Raw genomic sequence first — 27,067 nt, 5'->3', positions numbered from 1 at the left:
ACACACACACATATATATGAAATCTAACCATTTTTGGTGGAAATCATCTAAAGTCTCATCATGGGGTGGAAATTACAGTGGATTCTAAGACACAAATTGTGGAAAGCCTTACCAAACTGCAACAGCTTTGAGTAGGGGCTCAGTGATGTACAGTATCTATATCTGTATTTCAAGGCCCAACCTAGATCGATTCTAAAAAGTTACATTACCATATTGGTTTCAGAGTGATAAATTTTGCCCAGTAGCATCTTTTGAAGACAGTCTGCTTAGTTCATGGAGCATTTGAGATCTGCGTTCTTTGAAGGAATTCCTGACATGGAAGGCGGCTAGGTGACACAGTGGATAAAGCACCTGCCCTGGAATTAGAAGAGCCTGAGTGACCTTGGGCAAGTCATTTAGCCCCAGTTGCCTTATATCCAGGGCCATCTCTAGTTGTCCTTATTCATATTTGGCCACTGGACCCAGATGGGTCTGAAATGTGAAGCTGGTGACAGCACAGCACCCCCTTACTTTGTGCTTGTCGTAGTATCATTTCCCTGATGTCATGGTCTTCTTTGAGAAAATGAAGGACCAACATCACTGAGAAAGAGGAGGAAAATGTTAGATCCTAGAATTATTGATAGAAATGCCTTACAAATATATTAATATATTTCCCTGCCTCCTTAAACAGAGTATACTGAACGTATCTAAGAATGCCTTGATAATATAGGGTGACATCAGTTATTTTATTGTGCTAGAATATAATAATTGGTGTGTAAGTGACCTCAGAAATGCTGTGTGTGCATTTTGAGTTCTTGTAATCTCTTTCTTGAAATTTTTCTATATTTTCTCTTGATTTCTGGCAATTATTTGTCATTTCTCAAAGAGCATCTTCTCATTGTCACCTTCTCAATATCACTTCTCCTGAGTATGGACTTAAAAGCTACACGATCAAATTGGTCATATTTTAAAGTAAAAATAGTACCTGGGAGGGCCTGAAATGAATACTTCTAGGAGTAAAGTGTTGTGGTTTCACATTCATTTTGACTATCCATAAATCATTATGAAATTTGGGAATTGAGACTTAATTGCCAAATATTACTACTAGGTACTGTGCTAAAAGCTGAAGAACTTAAGTTTGAGTTCTGTGTAAATGGAGAGTTTGTGTCTATTGGAAAATACCCTTTTTTCTATTTTAAAGCATAATTGTCCTCCTCCCCCCCCATTTTCTGAAATGGTATCTTCTCAAACTGTCATTGCCAATCTTGATTCTGATTAGCATGTGTCAGAGAGGGGAGTCATGAGTTACCCATTATAAACTCTTCTAACTTCCAAGAATTTATGGAAGGGATAAAGTAGTGAAATGTTAATTGTATTTTATAATTCCAAAGAATCATTTAATGATAATGTTGATACACCATTCTACTAATATTAACTTTAGAGGATTTGTGATGAAGCATTTCTATCCCTTTTCTTGACACAGTATAGGAATAAAAGTAGAGTGAGACATATATTGTTAAACTTGGCCAACTTATATATTGTTCTTGGTTGTAAATCTTTGTCATGTAGAGGTTCTCTTGTGGGAGAGAGCCATTTGGAAGTGACAACAATGTTATTGGGTTTTTAAAAGTATCAAAACTTTTTTTTAAAAAAGTAACAAATTATTTTTAATTACTGTTTCAATAATTAGAGTGGTTAGTGGCAGTGCCCCTCCATTACCTCATCCACTTATCCAAATAGAGGGTACTTTTTTTTTTTGCAAGGCAAACAGGGTTAAGTGTCTTGCCCAAGGCCACACAGCTAGGTAATTATTAAGTGTCTGAGACCAGATTTGAACCCAGGTACTCCTGACTCCAGGGCCTGTGCTTTATCCACTACGCCACCTAGTCGCCCCTAGAGGGTACTTTTTAAAAGATTTGAATTTATATAAATTTTTTTGAAGTTAAAGTTTATTGCAAGGAAATGTCTAATTGTTGTTGTTTTTGTTTGTTTGTGGGGGATTTCTTTTTAGTCGTGCAAAAGATGTGATAATACCAGCAAAACCACCAGTAAATTTCTTCTCCTCAAGATCTCCTGTCCTTGACCTCTTCCAAGGACAGTTGGACTATGCAGAATATATTCGTCGAGATTCAGAAGTAGTGTTACTGTTTTTCTATGCTCCATGGTGTGGCCAGTCCATTGCTGCAAAGGGAGAAATTGAACAAGTAGCAAGCAGGCTTGCGGATCAGGTAATACCAGTGAAGGTACTTTGGGAAAAAATTGTTCTAGAGTTGAATTTTAGAAACTATTAAGTGTCTTTAAAGACTATCTTGCCTTCACTTTATTGAAGTATTTGTGTGTGTGTTTGTTGTTGTGTGTGTTTAATTCAGCAGCAGCCTTGGAATTCAGAGACACCATTGAACACTTGGGTTGGAAAAAAAAGGAGAGAGAAATCCTTCAAGTAAATTAAAGATTTTCTGTAGTTCTAAATTAGAATTCCCAAGTTTTCTAAACTGGAGAGGGAAAAATGGCATTTTCCATAATGAAAAAAAGCTCTGGTTTGGGACTGCTGCTCCCTACTGCCACTTTGCCTGTATAAGTGGTTTTAAGTTAAGTATTCATAAATAAAAGTTTTCTGTGCCTCAAAATATTTTGTACTTTCAAAAGTCCCCTTGTGTGGCTATCCATTGTAATAATGTGACGATTATTTTATTTTATTTTTTTTTAGTTTGTGCATGGCAATGGGGTTAAGTGATTTGCCCAAGATCACACAGCTAAGTAATTATTAAATGTCTGAGGTCAGATTTGAATTCAGGTCCTTCTGACTCCAGGGCTGGTGCTCTATCCACTGTGCCACCTAGCTGCCCCCCGATGTGACATTTCTTAAAACTGTCAAAACTTTTTTGGAATTCTCTTCAAGGACTTGGGAACATTGTTTGGAATACTCAGTGGTAGCAATTTGTTGTCTTTAAGAATGGACTTGATTGTTGGAAATTTGAAAGTCATTTGGGGAATCAGTCAGTCACTGACCATATATTAATTACCTACCTTGTGTCAGCAACTGTGTTAAGTACTGGGAATACCAACACCAAGATGAATCAGCCCCTACACTCAGGAACTTTTTTGGAGTGATAATGTATAGGTATGTTGTAATTTGGAGATAGAGAGAAATCTGGGGAGATTAGGGAGAGAGAAGACTGGGAAAACCAAGAAGAGCTTCATTTAGAAGGTGGTGCTTGAACTGAGGTTTGAAGGAAACCTCTGAGAAGCAGAGGTGATGAAGGAAGTACGTTCAGAAATGAGGGGAGGAGAAGGTAGATGAGCAGCCAGTATAAAGGCAGGAAGAAAGGCATGGGGTATCCTTTGAAGAAGAACAAGAATTTCAATTTGGTTGAATAACTTTGTGTGAGTGAAGAGGATTAATGAATAATAAGATTGGGCCAAACTGGTGAGTGAAATTAGATGATCACACAGAACAATAATACTCTCATTGTGAGTTCTTCTAGAACCTCCATTTTTGAGAAAGGGCCTCTTAGGAAGGGGATTTTTATGTACTTAACTACTTAGTACTCTCACCTGGCATCTTCCCTGTCTTATCTATTCCCTTTTATCTGTCGCCTTCTCTCCTTAGAATGTAAGCTCCTTGAGGTCAGGGACTGCATTTTTACTTATATTTATATCCCTAAGATTTAGTAGTGTCTGTAATGTAGCACGTGCTTAATAAAATGCTTGCTAACTGACTGACTTAAGGACCAAAATATGAGTTTGATAAAGCAATGAGACAGTTTTTGTTATGAGCAAAAAAATTCCCTTTATAAAGTATGTTCCTAGTAGAACTTTTTTCTAATCTCAGATGCCCAATTTATATTCTAATGAACCTGATGTATTCCTGTTTATAGTAAATTTCTATATAAATAGGTTTAGAAAATTTGATCAGAACTAGTTTAGCTTTTAGTTGATAAAGCCAGAAATTTGTTAAAAAAAAAAAAAACAGTAACAATTCTCTGAGCTTCTAATCTCCAAAGTGGAGAGTCCTCAGTTAGGACATGTATGTTTCATTAATTAATGGTATGTAGTATTGGATCTTTTTATTTCCTGCTAGTTGAATGGCAGAATATTTTCATTTTTTTTTTTTAACTTCATCTTTAAAGGTTTCCTTTTCAGATGTTCTAAATCATAGTTTCTTGAAAACTGTTATTCTACAGGTGTTGTTTGTGGCAGTTAACTGTTGGTGGAATCAAGGGAAATGCAGAAAACAGAAACACTTTTTTTACTTTCCTGTAATATATCTGTACCATCGGAGGTAAGATTTTCATGTACTTTTCTAATAGCAAGGTTAGATTTGTTAAAGTTTTGAGACAATAAAAAAGGTGGGCATATATCTTGCACAATGTTAGCCTGACATCATTAATACATAATACAATTATTTGCATATAATATGTGATTAATAATTGTTTAATTATAACCAAAGCTATCTGTAATATTATAAAATTCTCTTTAATGTCATTTGGCTATTTGTTCATGATTTAAATCTAATGTTAAAAGACGGTCTAAGACAATGCTTGAGCTCAGTGACAGTTACATTCCATGAGCATCATCATATTTACCATTGTATATGTAATAATTTCTTTGCAATTAACCATCCTTGTAACATTATTTATGATATTCTCTTTTTTGAAAAACTACTAAATTTATGAATATTTTAATCTTTTATTTAGGAGTGCTATCATGAAAGTATTTTGTTATAATTTCCTATGTTACAATTTCTATTATAATTACTAAAGGTTTGGCTAGTATGAAACTTACTGTTGAAAGTGGTATGCCTAAAAGTAAAATTGAACTGGCAAATCTTTTTACTTTGTCCTGATTTTTTCTACTAGTGATAGTTTGCTATCACTTATAAGCAAAGTCTCTAAAACAGTATTGAGTATTGGTCTGATATTTTTTGTATTTATATATTCAAAGTTAAAGCATAACTTTTTGTTATGCTATTGTTTCTGAAGAATGATAATAAGTGATTGATGGATTCATTAACTCTTTCATATTTCTCCTTAGTCATACAATTAAATTTGTAATATGGTTTGACTCCAGTTTTATTTCAAGGCTATTGACAACTTTTTTTTGATCCAATATTTTTAAGTCCTGCTGCCTAAACTTTCAGATTAAATTGCAAATAAGGAGTACTTTCTTAAGGAAGAGTTTAGAAAGTCTTTTTTTTTTTTAAGATTTTTGCAAGGCAAATGGGGTTAAGTGGCTTGCCCAAGGCCACACAGCTAGGTAATTATTAAGTGTCTGAGACCGGATTTGAACCCAGGTACTCCTGACTCCAAGGCCGGTGCTTTATCCACTAAGCCACCTAGCCACCCCTAGAAAGTCTTTATGATAAAGAACTTACTATGTGCCAGGAGCTATGCTAAGAGAATGCAACAACTATGTACATAAAAGATGAAAGATCACCTCAGGGCAAGGGGAATGAGTAGCGACAGGTCTCTTGTAGAAGGTAGTATTGAACTGAGACTTGAAGGAAACCAGGAGTCAGAGGTAGGAAGCCCTGACCAGACCTGTGCTTGGAAAAATCTCTTTTGGCAACTGACGATTTGGAGAGGATAGAGAATTGAGGTAGGAAGACCAAGCAGAAGACTATTGCCATAATCCAGGTATGAGGTGATTGAAGGCCTTGACAAGGATGGTGGCAGTGTTGGTGGAGAAAAGGGAACATATAGAAAATAAATGTGAACATGAAAATGACATGTCTTGTCAACAGATTTGATATATAGAATAAATATGAGAGGGGAGTTGAGTGTAACACTGAGATAGCAAGCCTGGGTGACTCAGATGATGTTGGGGCCTAAACTTCTGTGATGAAATTTGGAAGAGGGAAGGACTTAGGGTAAAGATGAGTTCTCTTTTGAACATGTTGAGCTTTAGATGTCTTTTAGTATATCTGCTTCAAGATGTTCAAAAGGCAGTTGGTGATAGGGGACTTGAGCCAAGGAGGGAAGCTAAAGTTGGATAGATAGATCTGAGAAACATCTTCATAAAAATGATACTTGAACCCATGGGAGCTGGTGAGATCACCAAGCTAGAGTGAGTAGTATAAAATGAGAAGAGGACCCAAAATGTAGCTTTAGGGGGTACCCACAGTTATCGGGTATGATATAGATGATCCTTAAAGTGTATCAAATTTTAAAGGTAAAATCCAAGGTGTGATACTTAGATTACTAAATAATTATTGTTTAATCATGGCTTAGCAGTAAAAATGGAGGCTGAATTGTATAGTTGTATAATCTTTAATGTGAGAACTGTCTTATGAATTCCATAGCAAGCTTAATAATTTAACCTGTTATAAATAATATTATATAAATATAAATAATAATATTTACATGACCCTTTTAAAGTTCACAAAGTACTTTTCATGTAGTATCTAATTTGAGCCTGGCAAAACCTTGTGTGATAGGTACAATAGGTATTAGTAAGTAAAGAATCAAAAGAGATAATATTTGTAAAGTGCAAAGCAATGTCTACTGTGTTCAGTAGGTACTATATAAATAATAATTCCCTTTCCCTCCTCCGCAGATAAGGAAACTAGGGGCTCTAAGTCTTGGAGAGGTTAAATGACTTGTACATGTTGGAATGGTAGAAGTGAGATTAGAACTCCCAAATCCCTTTTTTTTGGGGGGGTGACTTTAGGTTCAACCCTGGATTTACTGTCATACTAGGTCAGTAGTTCAGTTTTGAATTAATTGGTATGGTGATACTCATTAATTACCTTTTATAATAAATTTACAGACTTTTGAGTTGGAAAGGAACCCTTGGCCAAAACATGAATTTCCCTACATTTCCAACAATGTCAGAGTCAATATAACTACAAAATTATTTGTATGTTTAGTGTACCAGAATTCTTAAGGGCCTTAAGAACCAATATCTTGTTTCTTATAAATTTTCATTGTTGGAGTTTTCTTGGCAAAGTCACTGGAGTGGTTTGACATTTTCTTTTACAACTCATTTTACAGATGAGAAGACTGAGGCAAACAGGGTTAAGTGACTTCTTCAGAGTCACATATCTAGTAAGCATCTGAGGTCAGATTTGAACCTAGATGTTATTTTTATAAGTAACCTGAAACTCAAGATCTCAGGCTTGTTAATTCGAAACTAGATTGTCCAGAGAATTGTTGACTGATAGTGAATGTGAGTATAGCTATTAAATAGCTAAGAGTACTGGTGTCAAAATTTAGAATGAGTTTTGTAGCAACAAGTGCTCTATTTTATATATTGGAGAAATTTTCTATTTTATTACAGCAGAGAAGCACATTGCTAACTTGAAAGGTACTCTAAATGCCACTTACTTGATTTTCTTAGCTGTAAAATGGGCTTCATAATACCTCTAGTACCTACCTCATAGGGTGATTGGCACTTAATGATGCTAGACACAGATTTAAGTTGGACTGAGGCAAGGATTTGTTTTTCAAATTATTTCCTGTGAGAATTGTCCTTGGAGATAGTTGGTCCCATGGTATGGTAATTTGGTTAAGCATTACTATGCATATCTTTTCATTTTGCAAGTTATCACAGTTTTGCAATGAGGTATCCAGATTGTTTTTATATACTGTTAGACCAAAAAAAATGAACAAAATCTTTTGACTTGAAAAGACATTTCTAGATTAGATGGTAACTTGGGGGTGTTATAGCATACTATTTTATTTTAACTATTTTTTCCAAATTGCTGTTCTGAAGCCTGGACCATAAACTTATTCAACTTAGATGAAAGCAGTTAATAGGTCATCATATTTGTAAACTCATATTTAAAGTGAATGTTCCAAATCTTGTGGTATACTTGAAATGTTATTTTCATTTTAAAAAATTCTTGATGCAAGGAATGCATTTAATAGGACATCTTGTATAATGCTAGTAATAGTTAGAATTTATCTGTCTTTTGTGTAAAATACTTTATTTTCTGGTTTATGGTATGATTTCATCATATAATAGGGTATACACTAATACTTCAATTTGTATTGTTCATTGTAACCTTGTAACTTTACCCTCCCAATTTAGTCAGCAGAAAGAGTATGGAATTGCTGACTTTAAATGTTTAGTCTTTAGTTACATTAGATTTAGGATATTTAGTATAAGATTTAAGAAAGCTATGTGAAGAAGAGCCAAACTGTAGTATAGGAAAATGGTTGTTGAATAGTTGGTACTTTTAATATATGCATAGTGAGCCCTTAATACTAAAACATAATAAGAAAAAAATGGAGATCATTAAAGTTCTCTGATTGAATGTCAGAATTAATTTCACTTTTTTTTGTTCAGTAAAATTTTAAATAGATGGTAGACTTTAAATATCTTAGCCATTTTATGTATGCAGTTGAGGAAGTATTTATTTGCTGATTTTACTGTTTAGTTTAAAATATGTTGTAAAAGGAAGATTTGTGCCTATTTTATTGAATGTTGTACTTTAAAAATATATTTATATCTATATAGATGTATATAATTCTATAAAGCAGGGATGATAATAATCTCTTAAGGTAGTTGCAAGGGTCCAATGAGAAAATAAGTGTAAAATGTTAGACAGACCCTTCAAAGTGCCATATAAATATGAACAATTATTATTTTCTAGATAATGTGAAGTACCTTGCATTGCATATATTTTTGCATATTATTTTGCTTTGTTACATTAATATGAAAAAATTTTAAATACAATTTCCAAAAGGTGCTATTAAATCCTTCTTCCTTGGAACAATTAGTTGGTTATTTCCCAGTGCTAAATTTCTTTAAAGATGAAATATTTTAATAACTATTTTTGCAGAATAGAATAAACTCTTTTAACGAAGTTCAGTCTCCATTAGTCCATTTCAGAGTTGATTCATGCAATCTCAGTTAAACAGTCAATACATCCTCTCATACATAATGTTTATTATTTATAAACTCTTATACAATCCCATCATTTCATGGGATAATGCATGTTGCCTATATGTAAAAGTAATAGCTTCTCATTTTATATTGGTGATTTCATTTGTGCCTTACAAGCTTAATGCATGGGATGTTTTTTTTTTTCTTCCTTCTTGGTACTAGTTTTGGACCAATTGAATATAAAGGCCCCTTGCGTGCTGTTTACATTGAAAAGTTTGTTCGCCGAGTGATGACACCACTTCTCTACATCCCTGCTCGGTCAGAATTACTAGATTTTCTCTCAAATTATGAGGTATCTATTTCATATTAATTTTTTTCTCTCTACTTTCAAAAGTCCTTACTTTCTCTTACTTGTTACAAAATAATATATGTTCATAATTTCTAATTTGCTGCAGTTAAAAAGTAGAATTGCATTCAGAATAGATTAATAAAACTCCATTTTGATAATTCCAGAATGCTAATCTTTGAGACTTTTCCAATGCTAAACTTTTTGGTGTTTCATAATAAAATAATTGTAAAATTTCATCAGAATTTATTTCTGATTGTAAGAATTCTGACAACTTTTAGCTTGTTGATGAAAAGTAAAGCAGATTATATGAAAATTGTTTTGTAGCCTAAAATTTTATTAATTTTGCTCTATAGAGTTTTGTTATATATCTGGGTTTTTTTTTTTTAATGTTTGAATCACAGATTAGCTGCAATTTTCCATAAAATGCTTTTATTGCATTTTTTAACTTTGGAGAGGTTTACCTCTACTTAACAAATTCTTATAATAGTCGACATATATGTAGGAAGGCTACAAAAACAAAACAAAATAGTCCCTGCCCTCAGGGAACCAACATTCTTTTGAGGTAAATAACATATACCCATATAAGTAAATACAAAATGAAGACCAAGTAAGTTTAATCAAGAAGGGACTGAAGTGGTCACTGAATTTTGAAGGATATTAGGGGTCCTGAGAAGCAAGTGAGGAAGAAGTAGAGTATATTGAAGGCATGAGGGAGAGCCAAGGAAAATTGAGGCAGGAGATAGAATATTTTGTTTGCAGAATATCAAGAAGGCCAATGTCATTGGATCATAGAGTAGGTGAAGGGAGTAACATATAGTAAACCTGGAAAAGTAGACTGAAACTAGATTATGAAAAGAAGTTTTTATTTGATCCTAGAGCCAATAGGAAGCTGTTTGAACTTTTTTTAAAAATATGGTCAGACGTCTGCTTTGGTCGTATCACTTGTTTCAGTTGGGTGGAAGATGGATTAGAGAAGGAAGAGAGTTGAAGCAGAGGCAACAGTTAGGAGATTAATATAGTAGTCCTGATTTTAGGACCTGAACTAGTGTAGAGGCCAGTGTGAATGGAGAGAAGGAAGCCAGTACATGAAGTTTCCTGAAGGATAGAGAAGTCAAGGAAGACTCTGAGATTGTGAAACTTGGTGATTAGAAGGATAATGGTACCTCCACCCCCCACAGAAACAGGAATAGTTAGAAGGATGAAGTTAGAGGAAAAAGTTCTGTTTTAGACTGGTTGAATTTGAAATATTTAGGGCCATCAAGTTTTAAATGTTTCAATAGGCTCTTGATAATCTATTCCTGGAGCTCAGGGGAAAGGCTTAAGGCTGCATGTATATTTCTGGGAGTCATCTGCATAGAGATGATAAGCTCCTGGGACCTGATGAAGTTATTAAATGAGAGTATAGACAGGGAGAACACAAAAGACTTAAACAGACCCTTGAGATTCATCCACAATTGGGTAACAGGACATGAATGAGATCCAGTGGAGGAAACTGGGAAGGAGTGACTAGGCAGATTAGATAAATAGCAATGTCATGAAAACTCAGAGAAGAGTGAGTATCCAAGAAGGAGAGGGTGATAAGTAGTGTTAAATGTTGAAGAAAGATCAAGAAGGATGAGGACTGAAAAAGTCGAATTAGATTGGACTAAGTAAGAGATTATTGTTAAAGGTATCATGAGAGAAGTTTCAGTTGACTGATGAGGTTGTAGTCAAATTACTTGACATTGGTAAGTGAATGTGAGAAATGGAGACCAAGAATCAAGACAAACAATTTTAAATAGAAATTAGATGAAGTTCATTAAAGACAGTATTTAATTGTAGTATAATGGAAAAACATTTGAACTTAGAGTCAGGACATTGGAGTGTAATCCTGCTTGTCACCTGTGTGATCTTGGTTGAGTTGTTTAGTCTCCTTACGCCTCAGTTTCCTCCTTTGTAAAAATTAGGGGTTGGATTAGATGACCTCCAAGAATTACCAGCATTAAAGTCCTGTGATCCTGTCCTAATGATAGCTATACTTATGAACAAGAAATGTACAGAAATATAGACTGATAAAAGCCTAAAAAGTTTCATAAAACCTCATGAAGGCAAAGCTCCCCCTCCCCACTACTTTACTATTTTGAGAATTCAGATATTTTATTCTGAAAAATGTGAAATGTGAAATTTAATGTGGAAAAATGAGTTTGCTAAGAATATTAAGCATTTTCTCTGAAATCTCCTTATTTTTCAAATGTACCCATTCTATTGTCAGTCCCTTGCTTTGCTGCATACAGGCTTATCCTAGATAATTTGTGATGGGTACCAATTATAAATCATTCTTATCAATTCATTACTATTGTAAATCATTAAAATAGTAACTATCTTAATAGTTACACAATTGTTAGCTACTCTGTACTTAAAAGAAGAAAAAACTACATGTCTTTAAAGATTAAAATTCTATAAAAAATTTCATTAATTTATATTTGCTTTTCCCAATTGATATAGCAGAAAGATTTTTGCTTTAGCATTCAAAGATTATATAGTTTTTACCACTGGAAGGAACCTTAAAGATCACCACCTCATTTTATAGATGAGAAAAATAAGGCCAGAGGGGTTGTGAATTGCCCAAGATTACACCACTAGTTGGTGGTGGAATGATTCACAGTCAAGTGCTCTTTCCTCTACAGTGACTAAACAGCAAAAATGATCAGAATGAGAAGAAACAGGTCCTATCAGGAAAGGTTAAAGAAATTAGGATTATTTAGCCTAAAGAAGAGAAGACTAAAGGGTGAGTGATATCATTACAATCTTCAAGTTTATGAGGGACCTGTATGAAGATGATACGTGCTTTTTATACTCTCTGTCCACAGAAGAGGTGGCATGGTGCAGTGGAAGGAGCATTAGACTCTAAAGTGATCTGGGTTCTAATCCCATTTCTGTCATTATCTTGTGTGCCCATGAGCAAGTCACTTAACTTCTATCTATAGTCCTCTTTCATCTATAAAATGAGAAGACTTGACTAGATGATTTCTCTTGCAGGTCTCCGGTCTATAATTTTCGTGATTACAAATGTAATTAAATCAGGGGAAATTTTGGTGACACATATGATAGAATTCCTTCATTATCAGGTTGCTGAAACACTGTGGGGTGGATCTTGGAAGAAAGTGGTAGAGTCACCCTCTATACATCTTCTAGAAGAGAATATACAGCTTTCTCTCTTTATCGTTTAGACATTAACCTGCTTGAGCACAAGTAGATTAGACCAGAGGTAGCAAATATGTAGTCCACAATGCTTCCAAGCTATAACCAGATTAAAATATTAATTGGGAAATATTTGACAAAATAAATAAAAATACTACAAAACTTCGATAATGTTGATATATGCTTTTTCCTAAGACTACTGTCATTTATTTCATCATTTGGTAAAACAGAAGTTTAATTATATGATCTATAAAGTTGCTTCCAGTTCTAAAATTTAATAACAGGTTTGAATGATTATTGAGTAGGGAGGAAATAAAGAAGGAGAGGTTCCCGAGTGCCATCTAAAGAGAGGAAGTGGGAAGAATGGGTTGCCAGCCATAAATACCCATAGAGCAAAGTCTGAGATGCACTTAAGGAATTTCCTTGCAGGACTTAAAAATTTTGAACACTTTTTCATAAATTTGAGTTTGGTGTTTTGATTATTTTTCTGCTATCCCCAAATGTTCATGAGACAGCCAATATATATATATATATTTTTAAATTTCTTTTTGCAAGGCAATGGGGTTAAGTGGCTTGCCCAAGGCCACACAGCTAGGTAATAAGTGTCTGAGGCCGGATTTGAACAGCTGACTCCAGGGCCAGTGCTCTATCCACTTCGCCACCTAGCCGCCCCCAACCAATATGTTTTTTATGATGTTTCATTAAAGAAGAAAATACTCTTTTGCCTTTTTTTTTAACATTTTCATTTAATTTAACTTTTTTTTTTTTTGCAATTGCATGTAAAATGTTTAACATTTGTTTTTAAAAATTTTGAGTTCCAAATTCTTTCCTTCCCTCTTTTCCCTCCCCTAATGTGATCTGCTTAACTTTAGGTATACAGAAAAAACCCTCCACAGTTTCAGCTTTTAGGCTCAATTAACATTTGTAGTTAACATATAATATATTCAGGAATATTTGTGGTCTTGTTTCTAATTATTTTTAGCTTATAGTTTGTTTGCCCATAACAGCTTGTAAATCGTTTTAGAAGATAAAAATTATCCAGTGATAATTGGATTTATTACATGAGAAGGAAACTAATCCAAACTTAAATCAAGTCAGTTTTTGTTAATTGTGCATAGGTCTGGACCAGTACTTAAATTTAATCAACTTTTACCTAAATCTGTTCTCTAACCATAGACTTTTTCTCTTCAAATATAATTAGATGTGGGGTGACTAGGTGGCGCAGTGGATAGAGCACCGGCCCTGGAGTCAGGAGTACCGGAGTTCAAATCTGGCCTCAGACACTTAATAATTACCTAGCTATGTGGCCTTGGGCAAGCCACTTAACCCCATTTGCCTTGCAAAAACTAAATATATATAATTAGGCATTCAGATTCAGTTTATAATAATTTGATCTTTAGCTTATTTAAAGTGCTTATTAAGCACTTGTTCTGGACCAGGCACTGATATCAAAAAATGCATTCTATTGTCACTACCCTGCTTTGCTGCATACAGGCTCATCATGTGATGGGTACTAAATAAAGTGATCAAGGACTAATATCAATTTATAAACTTCAAGCCTGGCAATTTTTATATAATGTTCAGGTTTAGATATTTCATGCATAGAAAGTTAAACATTGGCAGTGTTCTAAACTTTGGCCTGTGAATTATCACCTAGGTAGTACAATAGGTCAAATATTAGATATGGAAACAAGAGGACCTGATCTGAAATCTTGTCTGTTCCATTTACTAGCTGTATCCCATGGCTAACTTGCCTAACTTCTCCTAGTCTCAACTTCCTTGATGTAAATTTTATTTACTTCATAGCATTTTATGGATAATATAACATGTGTAAAACTCTTTGCAAAAAATTAAATTGCTTTATAGATGTTATCTATCACTTTATCTTTGCATCTTCACAAAATTATTTTCATATTGGATTCAAATTTTTTTCTTTGAAAAATCAGTGAAGGTAGATGATTCAATCTAGTGTTGATAAGGCAAATAGTTTTTTCTTTATTGGGATAGTTGAAATTGCTGTCAATGACAATAGCATAGCATTCTGAAAGGTGGGAGAAGGAATTTTTCTTTGTTACCTGTCCATTGATCTAAATGCTTTACAAAATATATACATAGCTATAAAGTAGAATGGCACTCTCAAGGGGTACTGCAAATGTAGGTATCATTGTTTGTAGTCCTTATTCAAAACCATGTAAGAAATTTGTCTTCTGATGACCTTCCTTGGATTGAAATACATATTTCTCTTCCTTTTGCTTTTTCTATCTAATTAAAATAGAAATGGACAAATTGTCTTTGAATCTAAGAGAGAGCCCACAAGTTTAGGATTTCTCAGCTTTCAGAGACATCAAAAGGAAAAATTCAAAGGCAATGTCTTGTAGTAGAACATCAGTTAACCAATTTCACATTAAGTAGGGCCAAAAGAATAGTTAAGAAATTTTTTGGGAAGACTCAAAGAAGAAAATGAACACATCTAGCCAGGATTATCTTGGGCCTTGGTATAGAACAGGTAGAATCTCCCAAAAGACCTGTGATTCTTCCTGTCCATCCTTTCCTCTTGTAGGCAGATGAAGCATGTGCAAATTAATGAAAGTTGCAATGAACCTAGCTATATTTATCTTGTTTGAAAAAGAGATTTAGACCATTCTTTTGTCTTGAGTTAGCTTAATTTAATGGTGTGAATGTAAATTTTTGAGCAGAATCTGCTGATGTTTCTTAACCTTTCAGTCCATCCTACACACAGATTCCAAGATGATAGTCCTCAAATCTATGTATTACACATTACTTCCCTCTATACTTTCTGTGTCTACTTGCTGTTCCTTCAGTCTTCTGTCTTTTGTTCCTGTGTCTTTGCATAGCTTGTCTCCCACTTTTGGAATACTCACCCTCTTCACCTTCACCTCTTAGAATTCTTAACTTCCTTTAATGTTAATTTGCTGCCTTTTACATGAAGGCTTTCTTGATCCCCTCTAGATTATTTTGTCTGTATTATGTGTTTTCTTACATGTATTACTTGAATATTTTGTTCTTATATATATTGCTTGACATCATAGAATATTTTGTCCAGAACATAAAAAAGATACACACACATGCATACGCGCATCTCTCTCTCTTGTTCCTTGAGATCAGGGACTGTTTGTTTTTTATTGTACCCTGAATGCCTGGCACATAGTAAACATTTATCAAATGCTTGTTAATTGAAATAACCCAGAATACTGTATTTATATATTGTGAGTGTAGTATCACTCTAAATGCTGGACAGAGGGTGGTGAGATGGCTAAATCTAATAGATTTGGTGAATAAAATGACTTCATACTTTTAAAAATGTTCTGTGTAACTTTAGTTAGGAGTGACAAATACTGAAACTTAGGAGTTTTAAAAAAAAAACCCAAAAGGCCAAGAAAAGGTGATCAATTCCTAAAACCACAAGAGGGTGTACAAACCCATTTCCTAAAATTTAGACATAGCTACAAGTATTATACATTCAAAAGAGAAGTGTGTCTTGCTAAGCTATTAATGAACCTTTGTTGAGCTGGAAAGCTTTTAATCCCTATAAAACAGCCTAGCCATTTGTAGTGACTATTTTCTAGCATATCTAAGTTAAATTTTTAAGAATTTTAAATATGAAAAGTTTTGCATAAATTTGAGTCAATCTATACAGTGGATATTTTGGAAATTGAAAACTTCTTTAATGTATTTTTGTAGCTTTTCAACCAGCTGTTAATAGATGAATGAGTAGAACTGGGAGACAGAAGCCATAATATGACTTTAGCATGGAATTAGGATGAGTGTCAGTCTTTAGCTTGTATAGCCCAAAACCCAATTTTTTTAAATGAAGAAAATTGTGGGTTGATGGGTGCTGGTATAAGTATATACAAGAGCATTCTGGTTTGTACTTAGACTAAGGCTTTAATTATTGTGAAACTGAGAAGGGATTTACTTTACTTGTTTTAATTTATCAGTTTTTATATTTGCAATAGAGCATACAAGAGTCATAGAATAGTTTGCATATTTTTATGGATGGGTGCATTTCTTTTTTTTTCATATCCTTCTTTTCTCCCCAAGAGGATTAAAAAAGAGCATTTGCCAAAATCAGTGATGTATGTTTTGAAGCTGTCGTTTTCATTTCTTAAAAATAATCTAGCCCCATGAGAGGGGCAGATTTAAATCTGACTGAGACTGGTACAAAAATAGAGATTTCCCCAAAGTCCAACTAGAAAAAATATAGAAACTATTTTGTTTTCTTTAGGTTTATTTTTGCAAGGCAATGGGGTTAAAGTGGCTTGCCCAAGGCCACACAACTAAGTAATTATTAAGTGTCTGACGCCGGATTTGAACTCAGGTACTCCTGACTCCAGGGCCAGTGCTCTATCTACTGCGCCACCTAGCTGCCCCTTTTAGGTTTATTTTTTTTAAAGTATCTTCTCTGTACATTTGAATTGATTATGGGTATATCAGTTTGATTTCCTTGATTTTTTTTTCTCTATCCAACCCCAAACAATTTTGATGATTTGCTATTATTGTTTAGTCATTTCAGTTGTCTGACTTCTTTTTTCTTTTAAATAGTGTTTTATATTTTCCAATTACATGTAAAGATAATTTTTAAATTTTTAAATAAAATTTTGAATTCCAAATTTATCTTTCCGTAAGCAGTTTGAAATAGGTGTTGGTGTGTGTGTGTGTGTGTGTGTACACACACAATCATATAAACCATTAGTCATGTTGTGTAAGAAGAAATAAAACAAAAGGAAAAACTATGAAAAAAGTGAAACTAGAATGCTTCAGTCTGCAGTCAGACTCCATCACTTCTTTCTCTGGATGTGGGTAATATTTTCCATCATGAATCTTTTGGAATTGTCTTGGATCATTGTATTGATGAGAAGAGCTTAGTCTAACACAGTTTGTCATCCTTACAATATTCCTGTTAGTGTGTACTAAGTTCTCCTAGTTCTACTCATTTCACTTTGCATCACTTATGTAAGTCTGTCCAGGTTTTTTTTTTTAAATCATTCTGTTTATTTCTTATAGCATAAATGTATTCCATTATATTCATATACTACAACTTGTTCAGCTATGCCCCAGTTGATGATTATTCCTTAAATTTCCAATTCCAACACAAAGAGCTACTATAAATGTTTTTGTACAAATAGATCTTTTCCCCCCTTTTTTTTAATGATCTCTTTAGAATACAGACCTAGTAGTGGTATTACTGAATCTAAGGATATGCACAGTTTAATTGCCCTTTGGGCATAGTTCCAAATTACTCTCCAGCATGCCTAGATCAGTTCACTTCTACAAACAATGCATTAGTATTCTAATTTTCTTAAATCTTTCCCGTATTTATCATTTTCTTTTTTTGTCATATTAGCCAATCTAAGTGTACCTCAGCGTGTTTTAATTTGCATTTCTCTAATCAATCATGATTTAGAATATTTTTTCCACAAGACTATAGATAGCTTTGATTTTTTTTCATTTGAAAACTGCCTTTTTGAAACTTTTGACCATTTATCAACTGGAGAATGACTTGTATTCTTAATGTTTGGAATAAAAATCTACTTAAAAAATTGAGAGACTCCTCTGAGCAAAAAAGGAAATAAAAGTTTATTTACTTTTTTGAGAGAAGGGCACACTCCCAAGTCTCACAAAGGGAATGAAGATCAAGGAGTTGCTCCCTAGATTCAAACCAAGTGAGATTATATGGCCTAACGTGATCCCCCTTCTCTAACCCCCTCTCTTCCAACCCAATTAGTTGGGTCTTCAGAGTTACAATCTTTATGTGAAAAAAATCAACCCAGTAACAAAGAGAAGAATAAAATGTTTTCATTAAAATATTTCATTAAAATATTCACCATCCAGATGATGAGAATATCAAAAATATTTTAAATGACCTTCTATATCTATCTAAATGAAATAATGTCTGAGTATGTAAAGTCTTATAAGAAAAGCCTACTATCCCCCTAGTCAGTAAACATAGTCTTATCAAAAGTTAGAAGAGTGAAGCACCTGTTTGGAATACAAAGGTCTTTCTTCTAATAATAGTTTGTTTTTTCTTTAATATTTCTTTACTCTGAGAGGACTTCACTAGAAACATTAATCCTAAAAAGATTTTATTGGTATTATACCACTCATTATGAATTTGATTCTATTTTTTTTAGGTTTTTTTTTGCAAGGCAGATGGGGTTAAGTGGCTTGCCCAAGGCCACACAGCTAGGTAATTATTAAGTGTCTGGCTGGATTTGAACCCAAGTACTCCTGACTCCAGGGCCGGTGCTCTATCCACTACGCCACCTAGTGGCCCCTACTCAGAAACTTTTAATGTTGAATTATCAGGAAAATAAACAGATGTTGGTCTTCCCACCTCTTGAATTGTTCTTTTTTGTGACTTTTTGAAAGTTTTATGTTATAATCTCAAAACAACTATGTTTTAGGGTGGCTAGGTGGCGCAGTGGATAAAGCACTGGCCCTGAAGTCAGGAGTACCTGAGTTCAAATCTGATCTCATTACCTAGCTGTGTGGCCTTAGGCGAGCCACTTAACCCCATTGCCTTGCAAAAAACCTTCAAAACAGCAACTATGTTTCAAAGCTATATACAACTATACTATTATTATGAATGTTTGCCAAATAGTCACAACTTAAAATAGTTTAGTTGGCATTATTAATTTAATATTTTATGAAATTTTTTCCATACTGTTTTTAACTCACAACCTATGAGGCAGAATAGTTATTTAATCTTGCTAATTACCTTCCTTTCATTGGCAGTAAAGAGAATATGTTTATGAAGTACTTTTTGCACATAATGGCTTTTGAATTTTTAATAATTACTATTTTGAAAGCTTTAGCCCCACCTAGTGATAGTTTCAAATAAGATACGGTGTTGTTGAATAACAAATATATTGCCTAATTCAGTCAAGAATATTGCTTTGTTAAAAAAAAAAAATCTGTTGTAGGGTAAACCATTTGGCCCAAGTTGGAACATGAAATTCCCTTAATCACAGTGGTCCAGCTTTACTAGATAAGGCCCATATTTAGAGATTCACTTAGTAGGGTTTATATAATCAAGGCCATAATGTATAATCCTTATTTGGACCTGGAACCAACTACTGTTACATAAATTGTTTATACTTAATGTTAGTTATATAGGTCTTAGATTTGGCAGGATATCTGCTTTGTTCTAAGCCCCTATAAATGTCCAGGCTAGGGGGCAGATTATGCTTCCTAGCAGACAGCAGCCCTGAATGAGCACAACAGACAGACACAGTAGACAATGGTGGACAATGGACAGGCAGACATGGAGTAGCAGACAAGAGGGAGAAGTGGGCTAGGAACTTGGGGAACTGATAAGCAAAGTTAGGCTATGCAGATAAATTTATGTGTGGACTTGATCTTGCAGCCAAGGCTATACAATAAAAAGGTATAAATCTCTCCAAGCCTCTTCCCAGACCTCCTTTGGTCTCTCTGAATAAAGAAAAGAACCCTCAAAGCAAGTAGGATAAGATTTGTTTGAAACATCCTGCTCCCCTCCCCTTAATTAGATAATTACAATCGGCATAGTCATAGCCAAATTGATCTAACTTATCTTATATTGTATCTGCTTTACATCTGTCCAATTAACAAAGAATAATAGAGCAATCTCTTTAAAGTTTTGCTTGGACTTAGTAATGAAATTTATTCTACTGTTTTCATATGAATAAAAGGAAATACACACCACTATAATACTCTTTTGGTAGTAGTCATGTTGATGATGTAAAGGAGATAACTATAACAATAACCTTGTTTCATGTCTAATGATATTTTGTTGACTATTTAGAATGAATTGAGGTAAATGAAAGTATATTAGTTTTGCCTTTTGGGACTGTCAGAACATCGTTAGGTTTAAAATAGGTTTCTTTTCTCTTAACAAGTACTAGTAGGGGCAGTTAGGTGGGCCACTTAACCCCATTTACCTTGCAAAAACCTAAAAAAAAAAACCAAAAAAAAGTACTAGTAATAATTGTTTATATTTAAGTGGATAGAGGGCAGGACAACCCAGGTAAAAGTCCTGTCTCTGACATGTGCTGGCAGTGTAAATTTAGATAAGTCTTTGGGCTCCACATTAACACTTCAAAGTCTGTAAGTGGCAGAATAACTCTTGTTCTGCATTGATGGAAATAATTCCCTCACCTGGAGTTCTGAGTTCCAGTCACATTGCTGGTCTGATTAAAAAAAAAAATTTCCAAAAGTAATTTTAGACAGCTCTCCTGAAATCTACCAATTGGTAGATTAACCATTACTTCTGTTTCCATTGAAAAATGTTATCTTATGTTTACAAAATTAACCTTGAGACTATATGAACATAAAGCGTCCTCTAAAACAAATAATAAATTATATAATTTTAGGGTTTTTTGAGAGTCAACATTGTCCAGTAGGTAGTATGAATTCAGTTCCTACCTGTGGTACATACTGGCTATATAACTATATAACCAGGACCTGAACTTTTAGTGTTTTCTGCCCCAACAATTAACCAATACTTTTTTTTTAGTTTTTTTTTTTTTATAAGGCAGTGGGGTTAAGTGGCTTGCCCAAGGCCACACAGCTAGGTAATTATTAAGTGTCTGAGGCCGGATTTGAACTCAGGTATTCCTGACTCCAGGGCCAGTGTTCTGTCCACTTCGCCATTTAGCCACCCCTTCCAACACTCTTAAATTACAGAGCAGGTTCCTTCAATTACATCTTATTCTCATAATAGTCTTTTGGAGGTAGACAGAACTGGTGATGAGGCTACTAAAGACTTAAAGAGCTTAAGTAGTTTGCCCAAATACATTTAGCCCTAAACCAATGAATTCCATCTGTAAATCTGGAATTCTTTCTACTGTGCCCCATTATTCTCCTGAACTGTGGATAGTAGGCAAGTAAGCAAGAGGACCATGATACGTAGTTACTTATATTATATCAGGGTCTGATAATATAATATGACTAGAAGTCCTTTTCTCCTGGCTTTGTAGCCTGTTGTACCATGATGCTAGGAAGCAGTAGACAGCACAGTGCATAGAGGGCAGGAGTAGGAATCCAGAAAAAAATTGTATTCATATTCTTCCACAGATGCTCATTAGCTGTGTGACTGGGTAAGTCACTTTACCTTATTTGTGCCTACCTTGCAGGTTGTAAGGATTAAAAGAAAGAAACTGGAAAGTGCTTTGCATTTTTAAAACACTATATAAATGCTAGCTGTTATTATGATCATAATCTATTCAGATACTACCTCCATCAAATAACTATTTAAATGCTATTGTTACTACTATTGCTGCTATTTCTGACTTCTGGGTAGCTAGGTGGCTGCTCCTGAAGTTAAAAGAATCTGAGTTTAGATCTGCCCTCACACTCACTAGCTTTGTGACTCCTGAGTAAGTCACTTAAATCTGTTTGCCTCAATTTCCTCATCTGTAAAATGAGCTGGAGAACGATATGGCAAACCACCCTTATCTTTGCCAAGAAAACCCCAAATGATTGTCATAGAGTTCAGCACAACTGAAAACAATTGAACACCCTTACCATCTATATGCTGGCACTACTACTACAACAACATAGTTTTTCGAACTTGTTTGTGAGTTCCATTAATGTATTGATCCTAATGAAAGCTTTCCCCCAGCATCTAGCATAGTGACTGTAGTAGCATAGCAATGTTTATAATAAAAACTTAATAAGTACTCACTTAACTGAATTTAGAGCCCAGATATAGACTTAATCCAGTGCCAGATTCACTCATTGGGGTTTTTTTTTTTAAGATGAGAAGTTAATATTGCCATTTTTTGAATGTGGATGTACCTTCCTATTTAATTTAGCTGATCTGGAAATTCATTTGATAGATTTCCAGATATTTTTGATTGCTTGCATTTGCATGAAAGTATGTATGCAAATCTTAATCTATTTAAAAGAAGCACAGGGCTTTATTAGAAGTGATTGTAGGCTCTGTTACAAATCAGAATTTTAAATCATTTGTAAAGTAGGTCGAAGTAGGATCTAAGGACCTAATAGTGCTAAATTATATGCTGTTGCTGATTTTTATAGGAATTCATTAGAATTAGGAGGAATAATTACTGCATGAGTTGGAAGAGAAGGAGAAAACTTAAATTGGAAGAATCAGTTTGAACAAAGACATGGAGAGGTAGGAATCAATGTGATGCAGTAGAAAAGAGAATGGCTAGAAAGACTTTAACACTTTTTTTTTTGAGCAAGTTATTTCACCTCCCTGGGCCTTGATGTGTTTTAGCATTTATTAAATAAATATTAATGTTTTAAGTGGTGGGGATGTAAAGAAAGGCAAAAAAACCAGCCCTTACTGTTGAGCTCCTCATTTGATGGAAGAGATAAGCCTGCAAATACTCATGTTCCAAAAAGAAGTTGAAGTAAATTGGACTTGGAATCAGAAAACCCTGAATTCAAATACTGTCTCTGATACCTAACTACTTATTGTATTACTTTTAATTTCTCAGAGCCACAGTTTCCTTAGCTATAAAATTTGAATTAAAAAGTGCCTTTTAAAATGGTAATGCCTTTGTTAAGACTCAGATGAAATTATGGGTAAAATGTGGCACCTGGAAATGAAGAAAGGGGCTAGTGGTGCTATATTGCATAATACATGGAAGGTGGAAGAAGGTTTAGAGAGTAAGGAAGAGACTAAGATATGAAGGACTTTTGAATGCCAAATGGCAGGTTTTATATTTAATACTGGAGATAATAGAGAATGATTGGAGTTTAGTGAATGGAAGGGGAGGGACTTGGAATCAGATATTCCTGGATTCAAATATTGCCTCTGCTACCTAATTATTGTATTATCTTGGGAAATCTTAACTTCTCAGAACCTCAGTTTCCTTATCTGTAAAATTTGTATAAAAGTGTTAAATTGATTTAATTGTTTTAAATTGATTTAATTGATTGCATTAAAATAATTATTATGCCTTTGTTAAGACTCAAATGAGATTATGGATAGGAAATGCTTTGTAAATCTTAAAACCTCTTTAAAGGTCAGTTATTTGGAGTCAGGAGTACCTAGGTTCAAATCCAGTCTCAGGCTCTTAATTACCTAGCTGTGTGGCCTTGGGCAAGCCACTTAACCCCATTTGCCTTGAAAAAAAAAACCTAAAAAAAAAGGTCAGTTATTAAAGAGGGAAGGTACTAAGGATACCCTGGCAGTGTATGATATCTCTGTTTGAGTTATTGCTCTTTGGAATAAATATTAAGCATATTCTGTATTGCTAGAAGATATGTGAAATAAGATTTGGTTCCATATAAAAAGGAATTTTCTTATGATTAGAGTTCTCCAACAGAAAAATAAGCGGGTTTATGAATAAATGAATTCCCAACATATACATTTTGAAACACTGAATCTGTCAGGTTTATTATGAAAAGAATAGCTTTCTTTATTAGGTGGATGATTGCACTAGGTGATCTGTGTAATCTCCAATTCTTTGATCCTATGTTAATTCTATTGAGGGATTCTTAATCAGAGGAGTAACATGAAAAAGGAAAATTAATCTGGAAGCCATGTACAGAAAGAACTGAAAAGATAGATTATAACCAGCCAGAGCAGTTAGGAATATATTGAAGTAATTCAGAGATGAAAAGATAACAGAGTAAAACAGAGGGATGGAACCAGGAATGAAAAGTAAAGTGATGTTTGTCCTTCATTCTCGAAGAAGACCATGACAACAGGGAGGTGATGCTATGACAAGCACATGAATTGGATTTGAATGAGGGGGGTTACAGGGGTGGCTAGGTGGTGCAGTAGATAGTTCACTGACCCTGGAGTCAGGAGTACCTGAGTTCAAATCCGACCTCAGACACTTAATAATTACCTAGCCGTGTGGCCTTGAGCAAGCCACTTAACCCCACTGCCTTGCAAAAACCTTAAAAAAAAAAAAGTGAATGAGGGGGTACTATGATTAATCATCAGCCTCCAGAGCCATCTGGGTCCAGTGACCAGATGAATCAGGAGATGGCTCTGGATAGGAGGCAATCAAAGTTAAGTGACTTGACTAAGATCACACAAGCTAATAAATGTCAAGTGTGAGACTAGCTTCAAATTCCAGTCCTCCTGACTCCAAGGCCAGTGCTCTATCCACTGCTCCATCTAGCTGTGTGAGTAGAAGAGCAGAGTATGATTCAAAATACCAGTGTCAAATTCTCTGCTGAAGCCCACAACCGGAAACCAACAGGATCCAGATTAAAATGTAATTGGGAGGGGCAGCTAGGTGATGGAGTAGATAGAACACTGACCCTGGAGTCAGGAGTACCCGAGTTCTAATCCGACCTCAGACACTTAATAATTACTTAACTGTGTGGCCTTGGGCAAGCCACTTAACCCCATTACCTTGCAAAAAAACCTAAAAAAAAATGTAATTGGGAAATGTTTAACAAACTGAACAAAAATACAATACAACATAGATAATGCTAATCTGTGGTTTTCCAAGTCAGTATGTGACCTCCAGGGATCCTTTTCTATTTAAGTTTGACATTACTGTTCTACTGACTCATTGTAGGAGGAAATGCTAAAGGAGTTTGATGACTGAAAGTTGTGAGACTAGAGAGAAAATTCAGAGTTCTTCACCACCCCCCATCCTCTCCATCCCAATCGCACCAATGTTTTGAGCTTGGGGAACTGTGAAAATTAGTGTCTGTAGGGAAGGTGATAAGGGAAATCTAATTTGGGTAAAGGTAGTGAGTTCAGTTTGAATGTGGCACAATTAATGTGATCTTTTAGCATGAGAAATAAATGATATTAAACACAAATTTTCTTAAACTAAAAATGTAATAACAAAAAGTTAGCTTTATCCATGAAGTTTTGTTCTCTAGGATCTTAATGGACCCATGAATGGGTGGTATCATTAAAGATATCAATCCTCCATAACAAATTTGGGGGCATGTAGAAAGGACATAAAGTCAATCAGTAAAACTGAGTTAGACAACCAATGACATTTCACATGGATGATACAATTCTGCAATCTGATCCTCTCATAAGTTACCATATTTGCTTCAAATTCCTATTGATAAGAATCATACTTAGGCTGGACTAGGAATGTTTACAAAGAAATATAGGATTTCTTTCTCCTCATCCAAGATGTCTCTTATCTTGTGATTTTTTTTTTTTTGACCCAGGTAAAGGAATTTATTGGTGCTATTAGAAAACTGAACAGGTCTGTGTTAATACAGGCCAAGTCAACATTCAGATTGAGAAGAGCAGGTCTTGACCTGTCAGATTGACATTTTTACCCACAGACAACATTCAGATTCATAACTCCTAGTTGGAGGTCAAAAGATCAATTTTTGATTAGAAATAAAGAATAAGACCTATACAGTGGTTACTCTGCTATATGTGTTATAGCTGTTTATCTTTTATAAATCTGGGTTTCCTTGTATTTTAAATTGTTCCATTTCTTAATTTTTTTTAAAGAAAACACATTGGGTTTGTATGTATGAAACAGTGAATAAATTCCCTCTGTCTGTTTTACAACTTAAAATCTAAAATACTAACTAATACATTAAGTAATTTGCTCAGATATGTAAAGGACCTGCTGCCAGGGGAAGGACCTGACTCCCAGGACCATCTTCTACCTCCTAGACTATCCCTTTTAATATTGGGTTACATAATTATATATTGTATTTCCTTGTTAGAGGTCATAAATACATTCACACATATCCTATTTTTGCCTACATAATGAAATACACTCACATTCTGGCATTTAAGGCTTTCTACAGCCTGTCTCTAAACTATCTTTCTGACTTTATTTCACATGATCTTGGCCAAGTAGTTGTCCAAATTTGGCATGCTATTCCTTGTTTTCATGAGTTTACAGTCTCTTCTCCATGCCTATAGTGTACCTCATCCTCAGTTTTCATTACAGTTCATCTCAAAGTATGTCTTTCTATATCCCATCCTCCTGCATGCAAATGCTCTATTCCTGAGAGAGACAAATAGACAGATACAAGACATTGCCCTTTATACTGACCTGCTTACTTGATAGGAGACCCAGACTGGATACTTTCACTGACTATTCCCTTTTCAGGAATGCTTTTTTCTTGTCTTCATCTTCTAACTTCCCTGGTTCAAGACTCAGTTGGAATCTCACCTTCTGTAGAAAGCCTTTCCTAGTCCCCTCTCCCCAACCATTACCTTCCATTTATTCATATATATATATATATATATATATATATATATATATATATATATATATATATATATCTTGTTTGTACTTAGTTTTTTGCGTTGTTATCTCTTCCTTTGTATAATGTGAAATGGGCTCTTGAGAGCAGTAACTGTCTTGTTTTGACTTTTTTTGTATCCCCCCATTCTTAACTGTGCCTAGCACATTATATTGAATTAGCTTGTTGACTAATTGGTTAACCATTCTAAGTAGAGGTAGCAGTCCTACAAGGGGCAGATGAACAGAACCACAGCAGGCCCTTCCCTTTTCAGCTTGCAGGCTCATTTTTTCTTTTATTAAAGATACTGAGTTTTACGATCCCCCCCCCATCTTACTTCCCCCCCCCCCCATGGAAAGCAATCTGTCAGTCTTTACTTTGTTTCCATGTTGTACATTGATCCAAATTGAGTGTGATGAGAGAGAAATCATATCCTTAAGAGACAAGAAGTCTAAGAGGTAACAAGATCAGACAATATGATATCTAGTTTTTTTTTCTGAATTAAAGGGAATAGTTCTTGAACTTTGTTCAAACTCCACAGCTCTTTATCTGGATACA

The 27,067-nt window shown here is 34.5% G+C and overlaps 1 protein-coding gene across 1 annotated transcript in view; it reads left to right on the top strand.

The window, feature by feature from the left end:
* Positions 1-27,067, top strand: part of TXNDC11 (thioredoxin domain containing 11) — a 58,654-nt gene that overhangs the window by 1,994 nt on the left and 29,593 nt on the right. The window contains exons 2-4 of the mRNA XM_074196416.1: positions 1,991-2,207; positions 4,164-4,261; positions 9,031-9,160. Coding sequence (XP_074052517.1) covers positions 1,991-2,207; positions 4,164-4,261; positions 9,031-9,160 — 445 coding nt within the window. The remainder of the gene's footprint in view (positions 1-1,990; positions 2,208-4,163; positions 4,262-9,030; positions 9,161-27,067) is intronic.

This window comes from Macrotis lagotis, chromosome 8 (assembly GCF_037893015.1).
Source record: "Macrotis lagotis isolate mMagLag1 chromosome 8, bilby.v1.9.chrom.fasta, whole genome shotgun sequence".
In the NCBI taxonomy this organism is placed as follows: Eukaryota; Metazoa; Chordata; class Mammalia; order Peramelemorphia; family Peramelidae; genus Macrotis; species Macrotis lagotis.
The sequence above is the reverse complement of the archived record's forward strand: the minus strand, read 5'-3'. Positions and strand labels throughout refer to the sequence as shown.